The sequence below is a fragment of the Barbus barbus genome (genome assembly GCF_936440315.1).
Source record: "Barbus barbus genome assembly, chromosome: 16".
Lineage (NCBI taxonomy): Eukaryota > Metazoa > Chordata > Actinopteri > Cypriniformes > Cyprinidae > Barbus > Barbus barbus.
The window spans coordinates 17,511,379-17,527,434 of record NC_136744.1 but is presented as its reverse complement, the minus strand read 5'-3'; the positions used below and the strand labels follow the sequence as shown (position 1 = coordinate 17,527,434).

The following is a 16,056-nucleotide window of genomic DNA, read 5'->3' as shown; positions in this document are numbered from 1 at the left end:
TCTGTCTTAGCATTGCTGGTCAGCTGAGCCTTTAAAAGTAGCGCTCGAAGTTAAAATTATTTCAACAGCATGCTTTATTACATCTCTCTTTGAACGAATAAGCGTTTTTGAACGGGTAGTTGAATGAACTCTTGATACGTCTCTTGATACCACCTTGTGGCGAAACAATGAAACTGCACTGACTGACAGCCCGTCTAGAACACGGAAATATCAAAAGAAAAAGTATCTTGTCAGTCAGATTCGAGAATAATAGACTAACGATCTTATTATTGAGCCACTCAAAATTACCGCGAGGGAACTTCCTTCACCACGACAGCCCTACTCTATGGCTTTTATGTAGTGTACTGTTTGGGAGTGAAATGAACACAAACACAATTATTATGGTTGAGACATCTTTAATATGACATGAAAGCTTTTATTTTTTATAATAAGGTGCTGTAGCTAATGCCAATTAAAGTCAACAAGTGCTTGTGCAGGGTTAGCCTACGCCAGTCAAAGTGCTAAACATAAAGCTGTCAGTGCACCAAAGATTGCATGAGCCCAGACACGGGCTGATTTAAGAGCTTCATTTTAGGTTTTCATTGCTCTGTAAAGCTAAACATAAAGGTTCTCAATGTCTACTAAATAGTGTCGTTTAAGTAGCTCACCACCAGTGGATACTGAACACATGGTATTTTGCAAACAAGCACTAAAACAAGCGAAGACAACATTGTGAGAACCAGGCTAAAACTGCACTCCAGAGCAGGAGAGGTCAAACCTCTGAAGATTTTCAAAATCACATATGGTTTCAACAGCTATCATCGAAGATAAGAGCACAACTATAAAAACACTATTAAATAAGTTCAATGGTGTGGATGTAAGACTTACAGTACGAGTCAACATATAAATTAGTGTTATCTAAAGGACTGCTTTTGTTAGTAATTTTTTTCCTTCTGATACTTTTACGATGCATTGGAACAATTAAGCAGTCTCTGACTATAGAACCTAAGCAGCCAATAGGACAGAAGAGCTGGATGACCTCTGCTTTTTCATATGCGTCTCTGGAGTTGGCAGTCAAACACAACATTCATTTGGTCTTCTGGGCTTTCTGAGCGGATTTGGTGATCTTTCCGCTCGTTGGGGTCTTTTTCTCCACTCCTTTAATCACTCCCACTGCAACTGTCTGACGCATGTCACGCACAGCAAAACGACCTGCAAACCAAAAAAGAATCCAAGCAGGTCATCTGTGTTCATTATCTCTATCATCCTAACGCTGATTGTGAAAAGCCTCCTGGCATACCATATCTTTAATAAAAACTGTTGGTATGAAATAGAAATTCATCTATTTGTTTGAGTCTGTTTTCTAAATGCTTTTTTTAAAATAAAAATGTTATAAAACAATCTTTCGGGGAATAGTCTGACTTCTCTGCATTCCAGACGTCTCCAGTCATTTATTCTGCTGAAACCCTGCCCCTCTTTTACAGCTGACTGCCCTACGTGTGTTCTTTTTCAATTTTCCATCTCATTACCTATCATTGCCTCTATCAAACTAACTAACAACTACAAAAAAAAAGTAAGTCATCGGTTTGGAGGTAAATTATATAAAACAATTTTCATTTTTGAAGGTATATATTTTCTTAATTATTTGGCATGGCTTTTAGATATGAATAATGATTTTTTTTTTTTTATGAAAAAGAGGAATGTCAAACTATCAAGAACTATACTTAATGAATTTAACTTCAGTTACCTTAACTTTAATAAAAGCTTGAATGTAGCTCTTGGGATGGGATGTTGGGATAGCACTTACCCAGTGGAGGATACTCTGAAAAGCTCTCCACACACATGGGCTTCCCAGGGATCATTTCGACGATGGCCGCATCTCCTGACTTAAGGCTCTTAGGGTTGTCCTCAAGCTTCTTCCCAGAACGACGATCGATCTTCTCCTTCAGCTCTGCGAACTTGCAGGCGATGTGTGCAGTGTGGCAATCCAGAACAGGGGCGTAGCCAGCACTGATTTGCCCTGGGTGGTTCAAGATGATTACCTGATGGGAAAGAATGAAGCTTGTAATGACTGCTCAGGTTTGCTGAAGTGAGTAGTGAGTGAGAATAGAAGTTAACTGAGCTTACTTGAGCAGTGAAGGTGGCGGCCTCCTGAGGTGGGTCGTTTTTGCTGTCTCCAGCAACATTGCCACGACGGATGTCCTTGACAGAGACATTCTTAACATTAAAGCCAACGTTGTCCCCAGGCAAGGCCTCTGAAAGAGCCTCGTGATGCATCTCCACAGACTTTACTTCAGTTGTCACATTGACAGGGGCAAAGGTCACCACCATACCTGGCTTCAAAAGCCCAGTCTCCACACGGCCCACAGGAACAGTTCCAATTCCTAGTCAAAACACTGCATTTAGCTCTGCTTTGCTAACAGAATAATGTCTAACCATCTTTCAGGCAAAAACAGGTAAAATTGATTAACATAGTTTGTCCAAATTAAAACCTCCAATCTTGTAGACGTCCTGAAGAGGCAGGCGTAGGGGTTTGTCAGTCGGACGTGTTGGAGGCTGAATTGCGTCCAGAGCCTCCAGTAGGGTGGTCCCAGATGCATTTCCCTCTTTCCGGGTAATCTTCCAACCTTTGAACCAAGTCATCTAAAGTAAAGACAAAGAAACCTAAAGAAGATGCTGTTTGGGATCCACCTGCTGGGATGCCATTTTGCTTAAAGTATTCATATTCACTTAAGAATTGCATAATGCTCCATATAGAAACTTGAGCTATAGAGTGATTTGAGGGAAAAATATAATTGTGATTTAAAAAAAAAAAGAAAAAAGTTGCGATTGCCACAAAACAACCCTTTACAACTTCTCTTTTGTTGTCAGATGGTTCATGAAAGTTTTTATAACAAATTTGTGAAGACGATTAGCATGCAGCATTTCTAAATGCATACAGATACATCTAAAAAAAATTGAATATCGTGAAAAAGGTCAATCATTTTTGTCACTCATTTCAGAAAGTGAAACCCATATATTATATAGATTCATTACAACATAGAGTGAAATATTTCAAGCCTTTATTTCTTGAAATTTTGATGATTATGGCTTACAGATAATGAAAACCCAAAATTCAGTGTCTCAGAAAATTAGAATATTACATAAGATCAATAAAAAAATGATATTTTAAACAGAAATGTCAGGCTTCTGAAAAGTATGTTAATTTCTATGCACTCAATACTTGGTTGGGCCTCCTTTTGCATGAATTACTGCATCAATGCACCGTGGCATGGAGGCAATCAGCCTGTGGCACTGCTCAGGTGTAATGGAAGCCCAGGTTGCTTTGATAGCGGCCTTCAGGTCATCTGCATTGTTGGGTCTGGTGTCTCTCATCTTCCTCTTGATAAGGTCAGGTTCAGGTCAGGCGAGTTTGCTGGCCAATCAAGCACAGTAACACCATGGTCATTGAACCAGCTTTTGGTACCTTTGGCAGTGTGGGCAGGTGCTAAGTCCTGCTGGAAAATGAAATCAGCATCTCCATAAACCTTGTCAGCAGAAGGAAGCATGAAGTGCTCTAAGATTTCCTGGTAGATGGCTGCGTTGAGTGTGGACTTCAGAAAACACAGTGGACCAACACCAGCAGATGACATGGCAGGCCAAATCATCACTGACTGTGGAAACTTCACACTGGACTTCAAGCAACATGGATTCTGTGCCTCTCCACTCTTCCTCCAGACTCTGGGACCTTGATTTCCAAATGAAATGCAAAATTTACTTTCATCTGAAAAAAAAAGAGGACTTTGGACCACTGAGCAACAGTCCAGTTATTTTTCTCCACAGCCCAGGTAAGACGCTTCTGACGTTGTCTCTGTTTCAGAAGTGGCTTGGTAGCCCTTTTCCTGAAGACGTCTGAGCGTGGTTACTGTTGATGCACTGACTCCAGCTTCAGTCCACTCCTTGTGAAGCTCTCCCAAGTGTTTGAACCAGCTTTGCTTGACAGTATTCTCAAGTTTGCGGTCATCCTTGTTGCTTGTGCACCTTTTCCTACCCAAATTCTTCCTTCCAGTCAACTTTGCATTTAATATGCTTTGATACAGCACTCTGTAAACAGTCACACCTTTCAGTAATGACCCTCTGTGACTTACCCTCTTTGTTTAGGGTGTCAACGTTAGTCTTCTAGATCATTGCCAAGCCAGCAGTCTTCCCCATTATTGTGGTTTCAAAGAACAAGAGATACCCGGAATTTATGCTGTAGGGATGGTCATTAATTGAAACTCAAATGTAAATATTCAAATATTTTGAGATATTGATTTTTGACTTTCATGAGCTGTAAGCTCTAATCATCAAAATTAAAACAAAAACACTTTTGAAATGCTTTACTTTACATGTAATGAATCTAAAATATATGAAAGTTTCACTTTTTGAAATAAGTTACAAGAAAAAATGAACTTTTTCACGATATTGTAATTTTTTGAGATGTACCTGTATTATAAGCAACTCAAACAACATTTGTGTAGAGTAGCTTTTACTGCAAACCAAACCGCTGAGACACTGAAAACACTGGACTGTAAATAAACACAGTGCTGCATTTCACTCTGAAACAGGCAGTGCATATTTTTTTATTAAATCCGATAAATACACTAAGCCACATCAAAGCCATTACCGTTTTACTTTCATTAATCGTGCAGCCCTAATGGAAACAATACTTTACTTCCCGTCATACTTACATTGGGACTGGCCTCAAGCATGTTATCTCCATTCCAGCCAGAGATGGGCACAAATGCCACTGTGTCAGGATTATAGCCGATCTTCTTGATATAGGTGCTGACTTCCTTCACAATTTCCTCATAACGCTTCTGGCTGTAACTGGGTTCAGTGGAATCCATCTTGTTGACACCCACAATCAGCTGCTTCACACCCAATGTGTAGGCCAGAAGAGCATGCTCTCTGGTCTGGCCGTTCTTCGAGATGCCAGCCTCAAACTCTCCGACACCTGCCGCCACAATCAGCACAGCACAGTCCGCCTGAGGGTCAGAATAAATGTTAGGGATTATTATTTTTCTCTATAGAAATAGCAGCTACTAAAATATATTTGTGTGCATGTTAAGTTCCTAACCTGTGAGGTTCCAGTGATCATGTTTTTGATGAAGTCCCTGTGTCCTGGAGCATCAATGATGGTGACATAGTATTTGCTGGTCTCAAACTTCCACAGGGAGATGTCAATGGTGATTCCTCTCTCTCTTTCTGCTTTAAGCTTGTCCAACACCCAGGCATACTTGAAAGAGCCCTTTCCCATCTATGAGTGATGCACATAAACATGATATAACAGCTTGAAATAGTTTTTAATCATGTCAGATTAAATGTCTTCAATATCTCCATCATACCTCTGCAGCCTCTTTCTCAAACTTCTCAATTGTTCGCTTGTCAATCCCACCACACTTGTAGATGAGGTGGCCAGTTGTAGTGGATTTTCCAGAGTCCACATGGCCAATGACCACAATGTTGATGTGGAGCTTCTCCTTTCCCATGGCTGACGGCTTTATTTAAAGTGCCAATGTAACTGTAAATCTTTACACAGACAGCAAATAGTCATGGTGCAAATTCTATTAAAGACATAAACTAAGTTAGACACATGTTCCCTGGCTAGAGGATGATTTTCATCCAATTTAAAATACTAATTCCATGAATTTAAGAAGTGGCCTTTTAAACACATGCATTGTTCGTCAGTAGATCTCATGATAGTACAATATAGTAGTACACCACCAAATGAAAATTCCTAGATTTATTCACCCCAATTTGTTCCCAAGCCCATTTGACTTTCCTTCTGTGGAATATTAAAGGAGAAATTTGAAGAATGTTCTGGTCATTCTTTTCCACTGAATAAAAATGGATGGTGACTGAGGATGTAAGGCCTCAAAAAGGATGTAAAATCATCATGGACAAGACCGACCTGTACATTCTTCAAAAGTTGTACTTTTTTGTTCTGCTAAAGAAAGTAAACCACACAGGACATCCACTTGAACAATGACAGAAATCTAATTTTTTGGTGCAGTAATCTGTAATTCTCTTAGAATGACCTATGCAATACCAGCTCAGCAACATCTATGGCTTCCTGTGACTGCAGAATTTAAATGTCTTATCATTTGAATTTCACTCATTGGACACTGAAAGAAAGACAGACAAAGAAATTTGTTTAACAAATACGGTATTCACTACGCCCTCACCTTTTTTCAACCTTCAGACCAGCATTAAGTTTATCCTTGCAGGCTTGTTTAGGCTTCTAGTTCTGCCAAATAACGAGCAATGCTTTAACAGACAACTTTCTTCATGCCTGGTACATCTTTGTCCTGCAGACCTCCATTTTGTAAAGATTCGCCTACTGATTTAAAAGACTGGCAGCCATTTGTGAGCCACTCATGTATCCGATATTGTGAAAAGAAGAAAAAATATTGGAACAGCTGGTTAAGCAAGAATTCATATTCCATTCTAAGGTAGTGCATTATGGTTTGGCTGCATCATGAACCCATAGTGTATGATTATTGCATCAGCATCATTTCCAAGGAGCTGTAAGCTGTTCAAATGAATAATTCGTCAGGGACAGAATTCCAAAATGTTCCTTAAAGCAAGTGCCGGGTTGCCATTAGTGTAAGGAAGCTAATTCCCAGCTTAACTTCAGAGGTTAACAGAAGGGCTATTCTTGTTAAGGTTAACTAACACAGACGCATTCTTTAAAAAAGGGCTTTAAATTATTCCTCTGTCGCATCAGCCTGACATGACTTCAGAAAGCTATTTCTTTCGGTGTTAATTTGCTCTAAAACATTGCAAAATTAGTCGTCTAAGAACAGCAGGCGACAGAAATCATTCAGATGTCTAGGGGATTTAATAGTGCAATCCCTTCCCCTGCAGCTGCCGCCATGTTCTCACATTCCCAGCCTGTATCTAGCGCAACGTCGAATACAAGCATCAGTAAGGTCTATTACAAGCCACAACTATTCAGAAAACACAAAAACAGACAGAAGTTCTTCATTTATGATTACACAACCGTTTGCTAGGTTTCTTTTTAAATACGCAGATAAAGATGCGTGTGAATGTGCGGTACTTTACCTGCGCGTGCGCTCGGGATAGTGGAACGGTGCTGAAGAGGCTGAACGGCGCGTCTGGTTATAATACAGACTCGACGAAAGCGACTGTGCATGCGCAGACTCTACATCAGTCACTGAGGATGCTTGAGGTCAGACTGCTATTGTCAAGAACTGTTTAAATCATTTAGAATTGACGAGAAAGGAAAAAAGAGTTAAGTTTATTCTGCGAACGCATTTGCTTTAAACGTGTCAGGTGCACATAAACTGCTGCGGTGGTTTTAAAGGTGACGAAAATATTGGTCTCAAATAGATTTCTTTTTATTATAATTATTATTATAAAAAAAAGGTCTTAAGCAGAATTGATCATTCTAACAATGAATACATGCACGTCAAGAACATAAACATGAGCAAAATTTGTATTAGGTATTTGACAGGTGATGAAGCATGTCTTGTATATCTTGACAATTGAGAGATTATGCAACATACAGCGTTTACACGGATTTTTTTTCCCACTTAACGACTGCACAAAACAGAAAGAAATAAAAATGTAAACATAAATCAGTTATAGTGTACAAAAAGTCTAAACCGCAACAACCAGACATGATTTCACCGATAATCTCCCTTAAGGCCTCTTGCTTCAGTATGGGTAAGGCATGTTGTGACAATCATAGGCCTAAAATAAGGCATATTTCATAGGGAAATTAATCGCAAAAGACTACAATTGCTTAACGATTACGATTATTTTAGTTTTCAACAGAACAGATTTAACAAATCAGAAATAGAATTGATATAGTTTTTACTACTGTGTTAACAACAACTACAATGGGTCTCATTAGCTTTAGACTTCAAAACAATTCACAAGTTAACTTGTGGTTCTGTAAGTGAGTGAGATTCATTTGGTAACAGCTCCGATTCACACAGGTTTTTCATTCACTAAACAGACTCCACTCACAAGTGTGAATTAGACTACACTGTAGTGTGATCAAAACTTTGATGTAGCGTCCATGTTTTATCTTCCCTTCATTTATCGCACCTTTATTTAAAAAAAAAATTGTCTGAAAAAGCATAACAAATACAAATATTACCAATAAAAAAAAATACCAAAAGTCATTGTGCTTGTTGGTACGATTAAAAAAAACAACAACAACAACATTGGATTGTGCAATATTCAATAGTTTGCAAACCATATGCAACTACAGCTAAGATCTCTAGAATTTACAAGAGGTACGTCCCTTTGGCCTTTTGAAAATGGCTAACGGTAGACGTGCTTCACTGGATGTGTATTCTCTGGACAGCCCAAGGCTGGACTGTACCCTTGCCAAATATTGTGAAGAAAACAGCTCCAAATAAATTGATCGCTGCGGAGATGTAGAAGACAATTTGCCACTCTGGAATGGTGTTCTAGATTAAAACAAAATGTTTAAGCATTTGTTACTTCATTATCACAAATGTGAAAAATAGATTTCTCCTGAAGCATTTAATGTTTGCATTTATGCATAACGAACATATGATCTCATCAGTGACAGGCATAGCATTAAATAAATAACTTTCTTACACCACTTTTCTTAGTTTTTGCAGCACGTAACAATGTAATGCAGTCGTTGCATAAAAAAAAGATAAAATATTGTAATATTTTAAAATATATATAATAATTTATATATAAATTGTTACTTACAGATTTGGTCAGAGATCTTGCTATTACAGGGCCCACCATGCCAGGTATAGTGGCAAATGAGTTTGTGATCCCAAGCAATATCCCAGCATATCTGAGAAGAAAAAATAAATAAATAAAAAATATGAAAATGAAGAGGTACTTTATCCATGATCCAACGATAATTAACTTGTGACATGGATTTCATGCATGTACCGTTGTTCTAAACCATAAATCATATATGATTGCCAATAAAAAGCCTTATCTTACGAGGGAGCAATGTCCAAATGGTTGATGTTAAATCCAGAGGCCGAAATGCCCCCTAGAGAGGAGGAGATGGAGAGGAAGGCTACAGCCAAGACATAGTTACATCCAGTGTAGCCAGCAGCCACCAGGAAGACGGCTGGTCCCACCATTCCTGGACACATTCAAAACAGACACACTGATTTATTATCATTAACAGACTTCACATCACCAGTTCAATCATCCCATCAACACATTTTCAAATGTACCGTTCAGCATAAATCTATGAATGTCTTACCTACTATAGTGAATGCCTTACGCACAATTACAGTGCGGATAACATATCTCTCTCTCAGTAGGTCTGCCAGCTGTCCACCCAGCAAAGCCAGCAACCAACAACCAAGGTAGGGCAGAGCCGAGAGCATTCCATTCTGAAAATCACACATTGAGTTCACACTTAATAAACGGTCTTTTGATGAGAGGCAATGATCATTTTTCAGATAACCTGTTTTCATATTAAATACACTACTGTTCAAAAGTTTGGGGTAAGTTCTATTGCTTTTATTCAGAAATTATGCAATAAATTGATCAAAAGTGACAGTGAGGACATGTATAATTCTATTTTAATAATCTAAAATAGATAATCTTCATCATTAGCTTACAAAGCATTCAAAACATTGAAATAAATTTGGTAAAAATACAAATTCTTCTGATCATTTAAAAAAAAAAAGATCTATCAGCCCTGCTTTGCACTCACCTGCTGGATGCTGAATCCGAGTACATCACTCATGTAGGTGGGTAAGAGAGTCAGCAGAGTGTAAAATGTCCAGTTGTAAGAGAAGTGTGCCACAACTATGGCCCATAATGACATAGATTTGAGGATTGATATCCATGGGATGTAGTCTGTGGTTGGGGAGAGCTGGAGCAGATATTTTAATACAAACAAACAATTAATGAGACAACCATTATCTGGTTTGAGAATAAAGAAATCATCTTAAAGACAGACACTGTATAAGATCACTGTAGCATTGCCTACTTCATTTTTTAAAGATGCCATTATGTAAGTCTTCTCAGCCTCTGTTATCCTTTTGTGTGAGCTGGGACTGTTACTGACAAAGCAAGCCCAAAGGAAAAACCAAACAAGTCCAACAGCTCCTATGATTTGTGAAGAAATCAGATCAGTGTGCATTTAGAATGTATTAAGACACAAACCTGTGGAAGAATCTTTAGTGTTAAATTTTATGCTGATTGTGCACACAGTTCACCTTTAAATGCGAATTATAATGAAACCTACCAAATATATAAAAGACGTACGTCCAGTCTAAGTAAAAACATATCTGGCCAGACAGAGGAAGAGCCACTACAGTTCCCAGCTGAGCACCTGTAAGAGAAAAGAAAAAATAAATAATAGTACAAATACACAAAAACTTGAGTAGATTGTTACAAATCAAGGCAGGGTACCTGTGTAAGAGATCGTGAGCAGTCGACTTCTCTCCAGAGGTGGTGCCCATGATGCCCACATCGCATGCATAGCAGGATATGACACTCCCTGGATGCACAAGAATGAGTCTTTTAAAGACTTTTATTTTCCAAAATGAATATGACAACAATGAAACATCGACTTTCAAACTACAAGAACAGAAGTACTAAATCCACATTGTAGGTAATGAGTTTTGAGGTTACCTCCCCAATGCCTTCCAACACCCTGACAGCGATGAGGTAACCAGCTCCCATGTCAGCGGCTACTGGAGTCAGCAGGGTGAAGATCACAGTGCAAAGGATGCCGATACCAAAGAGCCACTTGGCACCATACTTGCGTGCAAAGTAGCCACCTGGTATCTGAGTAAGTATATACCCATAGAAAAAAGAACCCAAGATCCATCCCTGAGTCTCTGAATCCCAGTCATACACACTGGCCTGTGGAGACATTGAACTAAATATGATTAACACTTCCAAGATATCATGCTTGGAATAAATTCTTCCAAATGTGCACTGTACTTTAAAAAACAAAACAAAACAAAAAAAACTGTAAAAACTATTTTTTTCCCCACAGCACACCTTACTTTTTTCCAGAACACCTTTCTTTTCATGTCAAAATGAGAGTTTGAGAAATATGTCACATTGTTAAAAAAATATATTTATTTAAATTTGAAAATTTTAAAAATAAAACTGAAATACATTTAATTAATCATACGGAAATGCAAAAAAAAATAAATAAATCATATGCACCTCAAAAATATTGATTTAAAAATACATTTGAAATATTTTTTATATAATGAACTTACAATAATAATTATTATTAAATAATAAAACAAGAGGAGTTTGCATATATAATATGGGAGACCATAAAGTAGATGCTCTTACGGTGTGATTGTGTTTGGGCACAGGGATGCTGTGATGAGGGCAGACGGAGGAACTGGTGTTGGCCCTGGAACTGTTTTTCAGCATGTCCACCATTGCTACACTAAGGTTCACCCTGAGGGCATACGCCACAAAGAAGCCATAACAGGACAAGAAGGCCAACCCGTATCGTGAGGAGCAGCAAGCAGGAGCTGGAAGAACAAACATGAAACCATTGTCAAACAGTGGTTAAAGGATTCTCCCAAAAATGTACTTACACTTATGTTGTTCCAAACCTGTATGATTTTTTTGTACCCGAGTTGCGAATACAAATTGTCAACTGAATGTGGAGGGATAAAAAAAGATGCTCCACCCAAAACTATGACAAACAGACTCTTTTTTTCAGACTCTTAAAGAAATTTTCATTCAAATCATTTTTAAGAGTGGTTCCTATGATTTTGTTCGGCAGATCCCTAAATACCTGACACGTAATACATGAAATTACTGACACGTTCTTAAAACATGTATTACATTTTTGAAATAGTAGTAATAATAATAATAATGATAAATTATTCATAGTAACAAAACATTAAGACATTTGATATTAACATATTATGATTTTACAGTTGTAACAAGAGGCGCAAATAGTTATCACGGGACATTTTTAGGGCAGTTACCTGCATGACTAACACACTTCCTCCTTCACGTGACTGCCTGTTTTGAAAGCACATCTGAAAAGGCTCTTGAATTATTTATGTAGACTGCATCAAATGCTGCGACAATTCTATCACACTGAACGAAAGAGATGAAGTCTGCACTTTTGGGATGATTGAATGACAGGCATCTCATGAGTAAGTTACTAAAAACAAGGAATTTTTTAACATGAGCTATTCTAGCAAATGACAAGTTTACAATGCAGCGGAACATTATCAGTTAAGCACAGCTATTATAACTGCATTTACATATTTATTACTTTGTAAGTAGTACTAATATTATGGCGCGTATGGTACCAGCGCATTTTGTATTACGTGGCATGTTGTAAATCTGCATAAATACATAATAGGCATTCGTAGTTAATGTCCTGCTACCTTTCTGGAGGTCTCCGGTGTCTTTCCGGCGTAGTAAAGGCTGGGCATGATCTTCAGTTTCTGAGTCTGACGCTGAATGCTCCATCATCTTGAGCGGCTCGGCTGCTCTCAGCCTGCCCAGAAGCACAATAACAACACGCTCCGAATGCGGAAGCGGAACCTGTTGTTCACCGTCAGCAAAAACACATACCACAATAAAAGTCCCGTCGTCTTCAGATTATATAACAAAAATAAAATAATAATAATAATAAAAAAAACTATATTTGTCAAAATGTTTTAAAGGTCAAAACATGTAAAAGAAGGTGCAAGAATATAGAAGAATATACAAGATTAAGAATTTTAATACAAACAAATCCTCTTAAATATTTCTTAATGTGGCCGTTTTATATTAAACTATGATTGTTCATGGTTTAATCAACGACAGACTTGTTTTTTTTAAAGATCCATTACCAAACAGAGTTTGCTTTTCTACTTTGTGTACTTTCTATATTATTGCAACATTTATCCACTAAGAGGCGCTAAAGCAAGGAAATTCGAATGCAGTCAGGATTCAGTTCTCTTTTACGATCTTCATTAGCATTATGTATTAAAATAGATATTTTAAACCAAATTTTCACAATTAACTTTAAATGTTACCTTTTATATTTTCTATTAGGTCAAAAAAAAAAACAAAAAAAAAACAAAAAAACATGCAGTATCTGAATGTTACAAAATTTGAGGTTCTTCTTTTTTTGTTGTTGTTGTTTGCAAATCTGCTTTGAAATAATGCCCGTTATGAAACATAGACTACTAGCTCTATCTCCCTCACACACACACTTATGGAATCCTCACTTATGCGAAAACAGTCAGAGGTGCCTTGTAATGATTTTGTTTTACGTGGAATCAGTAATGTGGGAAGTACCAGCCCTCAGGGTGATGAGGAATGCATTTATCTATTCCAAGAAAGGAACTGGCAGGGTACCCAACCACCCGCTAATGCAGAAAAGGATAAGACTTGTGAAAGCTTGTAGTAAAAGATGACAGAGATGATAAATGTTCAACATCAATTTATTGTGTGCAAAAGAGTACATTTTAAAAGGAAGATACGCAGAACTTACTAAAGAACGAGGATGAGCTTTTCTCCAAATGAATACACAATATTTTTGAATCAAGACATTTCAAATCTGTGAAAAATTCCTGCACAGATTGCATATAAATATGTATACATTTAACAGACTTAAAATATCATGTTAAAATACATTCCACGACTTGAAACGTAGTTTGTGTTTCGGATGTGACTAGTGTTTCTAAATCATCGTTACATGGGATTAGAGCATTTCAGCACCCTGCTCTCTTAAAAACAAAAAAACAATGCCCCGAGTTTACATCAAAACATACAAACATAAAGTACTTTAGTAGAACATGAAATACTTGGCAAGTTATTGCAGTTAAGAGCATGAGTATAGTTATGAATGTTAAAGGACTATTCTCCTCTATGCGACTCATCCATCTTGGTATTCCCTGATAGCACTTTACAGTGACACAAAAACCATTTCTGTTCGTTGATATTTTCTACAAATGACTCTAAACCTGCTTTAAACATCCATGTCTTTTTTCTTAATCTTTCTTACTTTACACTGATCTTTCCACTTGTCCTACTTGCCAAAACCCTTTGTCTGCAAGTCAAATCCAAAATTAGTACAACAGAGATCCAGATTACCACAAGCCCTAAATGTTAAGCTTGTCAGTAGTAGTAGAGTATTTTAGAACAAACCTCACCATTTCTACTATCTCCATTACTACCAATGAATTTTAACAAAACTTAATGACCTTAATTCATACAAAAGCAATATGATAAAACATCACTGGCAACAATGCCTGGTTCTTATCATCACAGAGATACATGCAATATCATAACAATAAATCATATATAAAAAGAATGCAGTTTACCAGCAACTGCAAAAAAAAAAAACAATCTGAAAACAATTGTCCACAATGTTCTTAGGGACTGAGATGTCCATGTTACTGAATGAATGCTGAAGGAAGGAAATTTCTAAAAGTCTTCTCTCCACCTCAATGCAGTCATAAGAAAAATGGCATAGTCTCTCAGCATAGCGAAGAACAGGAGATAGAATAGGTATGCAGAGTTTTGGGAAGAGGAAGGCACAATTTTGGAGTGTATTCAATGTGGAAAGTGCAAAGCTTAGACAAACACCCTTAACACTAAAATGCTCCTGTTTCTCTGTTAACCTGAATGTATTTGAACATTTATGAAGAAATAAACAGGCATACTGTAACAGTGGCAGTTTGGGTACAGCTATTCTCTCATGATGGTCGCGTGCCACTTCCTAAAACGTTCTGAAAAATAGAGAAGACGGAGCATAAAAAACGCTGCATCTGTCAGACACATCCTTCCTTCCCTATTTCCCTCTAAGCAGATCTTCCGCTTCCATCCAACTTTTTTCAAAACAATGCAGACATAAGCAGTGTTCCTAGGGAAGGAGTTGAGTAAATGTGGCTGAGAAGGAGTTTCGAGAGGACCTGATGGAAACCAGGTTTGCTCTGTCAGTTGGGTGATGTGTTGTCATTGAGCTGGTCTGCAGGGACAGTGAGGTTTTGGATCTGGCGGTACACAAAGTAGAAGAGTTGTGGCTGTGGGCGGCTGTGCAGTTCGGCCTTGATCCTCTGCGGGTGAGTGTCCGGGGCCAGCTGCTGTGTGGTTTCATCTGTCAAGAGGAAAAGGGCGTAGTTCTCTGGATCAGAAATTTTAAACTTGTCCGCGCATATCTGACACACTTCCTCCGTTGTGGCGTAAGGTTGCACCTGAAGGGTTTTGGCTGTGCAGCCACTGCTTGCATCTTTCAGTGCAACACGCAAGTAGTTCTGAACATAGACAAGAAGAAATCTAAGTGTAAATCCCAATATATATCAAACTTGTTTAAGAACATATCGTGACCCGTGCTGGCAAAATGAGTCAATGCACACAAGCAAATTTTGAGCAACAGGCAAAAAAAAGGGAAAACTTTAGATTTTGGTCGAATTTGAGGTTTTCACAAAAATTTGTTAATTAAGCCCTTGTCTAGCGATCCCGATGTTCCAAATTGTAATTAAACATCTAAAAGTATCTTTATTTGTACATTTTCTAAAAGGAGTACCTTTTCTCCGTTAGCCTCTCGCACTGATTGACATCCGAAGCACCCGCATAAAAACAACACTCTATCCCGATACACATATACACAAATTTACGGTAGGCTAAATATATTTAAGTATTCACGCAAACACAACCTGTTATATATCTTAAGCAAACATTTGGGGAACTGTTGGGGAAAAACTTTGGATGTGTAACATTATATTAGATCTGTGCATTACACTATATCTTAATATAGGCAGCATGTTGCATTAATGTTAATCAAACGATAAAATAAAAGAGGGAATCACTCACTGCTCTTGATTGAAATGCTTTAGTAGTTAAAATAATTTATTTGTAATGAACACTTGTGATTTTTACGTTTTACTATTTGCTTTTCTTCCTTGAATGCTTATGTTTTTAAGATGTAAAATGAAAAGAAAAAACACTATACACTTCTTTCTTATATTTGTTCTTTTTTTGCATCAGTTCTTATTTATAACAACAAAGATAAAAAAAAAAGAAGCTATATTGAGATTATTAATCTAGTAATGATTGTTAAGAAAAGAAGTGGGGGAAAAGAAA

At 37.6% G+C, this 16,056-nt stretch overlaps 3 protein-coding genes across 7 annotated transcripts in view; all 3 read right to left on the bottom strand.

The window, feature by feature from the left end:
• Positions 1-380: 380 nt before the first annotated feature.
• On the bottom strand, positions 381-7,314 carry LOC306882518 (elongation factor 1-alpha 1-like). Of its 2 annotated transcripts, XM_079437196.1 has the most exons (9): positions 7,066-7,098; positions 6,186-6,374; positions 5,346-5,529; positions 5,078-5,257; positions 4,689-4,985; positions 2,472-2,622; positions 2,107-2,363; positions 1,787-2,021; positions 381-1,191 (listed from the first exon to the last, which is right to left on the bottom strand). In XM_079437196.1, the coding sequence occupies exons 3-9, from the start codon at positions 5,487-5,489 to the stop codon at positions 1,067-1,069; spliced, it is 1,389 nt and encodes a 462-aa protein (XP_079293322.1). In that variant the 5' UTR covers positions 5,490-5,529; positions 6,186-6,374; positions 7,066-7,098; the 3' UTR covers positions 381-1,066. The 2 variants fall into 2 exon arrangements, with proteins under 2 accessions (XP_079293322.1, XP_079293323.1); XM_079437197.1 differs by lacking the exon at positions 6,186-6,374 and having other exon boundaries at positions 7,066-7,314.
• LOC306882517 (sialin-like) lies at positions 7,246-12,521 on the bottom strand. The gene is made up of 11 exons (XM_079437195.1): positions 12,366-12,521; positions 11,302-11,489; positions 10,621-10,854; positions 10,399-10,486; positions 10,232-10,318; positions 9,974-10,092; positions 9,695-9,856; positions 9,236-9,368; positions 8,965-9,112; positions 8,719-8,809; positions 7,246-8,444 (listed from the first exon to the last, which is right to left on the bottom strand). Exons 1-11 carry the CDS (start codon positions 12,451-12,453, stop codon positions 8,313-8,315), a joined length of 1,470 nt encoding a protein of 489 aa, XP_079293321.1. The 5' UTR covers positions 12,454-12,521; the 3' UTR covers positions 7,246-8,312.
• An 874-nt stretch (positions 12,522-13,395) lies between these two features.
• The window catches only part of LOC306882516 (ras and Rab interactor 2-like), a 36,995-nt gene continuing 34,334 nt past the window's right edge, over positions 13,396-16,056 (bottom strand). For 2 of the 4 annotated variants that reach the window (XM_079437191.1, XM_079437192.1), the window contains one exon: positions 13,396-15,227. In XM_079437191.1, coding sequence (XP_079293317.1) covers positions 14,910-15,227 — 318 coding nt within the window. In that variant the 3' untranslated portion in view covers positions 13,396-14,909. The remainder of the gene's footprint in view (positions 15,228-16,056) is intronic. The other 2 variants (XM_079437193.1, XM_079437194.1) reach the window with 1 other exon arrangement.

Coding starts and splice junctions, on each gene's coding strand:
- LOC306882518 (XM_079437197.1), bottom strand. CDS start 5,489: ATGGGAAAGGAGAAGCTCCACATCAACATTGTGGTCATTGGCCATGTG. Junction 2,623..4,688: donor TGCTTGAGGCCAGTCCCAAT/GTAAGTATGACG, acceptor TCTTTACTTTAG/ATGACTTGGTTCAAAGGTTG. Junction 1,192..1,786: donor TTCAGAGTATCCTCCACTGG/GTAAGTGCTATC, acceptor TTTGGTTTGCAG/GTCGTTTTGCTGTGCGTGAC.
- LOC306882517 (XM_079437195.1), bottom strand. CDS start 12,453: ATGATGGAGCATTCAGCGTCAGACTCAGAAACTGAAGATCATGCCCAG. Junction 10,855..11,301: donor TGCCCAAACACAATCACACC/GTAAGAGCATCT, acceptor ATGTCTCCACAG/GCCAGTGTGTATGACTGGGA. Junction 10,487..10,620: donor TGTTGGAAGGCATTGGGGAG/GTAACCTCAAAA, acceptor TTGTGCATCCAG/GGAGTGTCATATCCTGCTAT.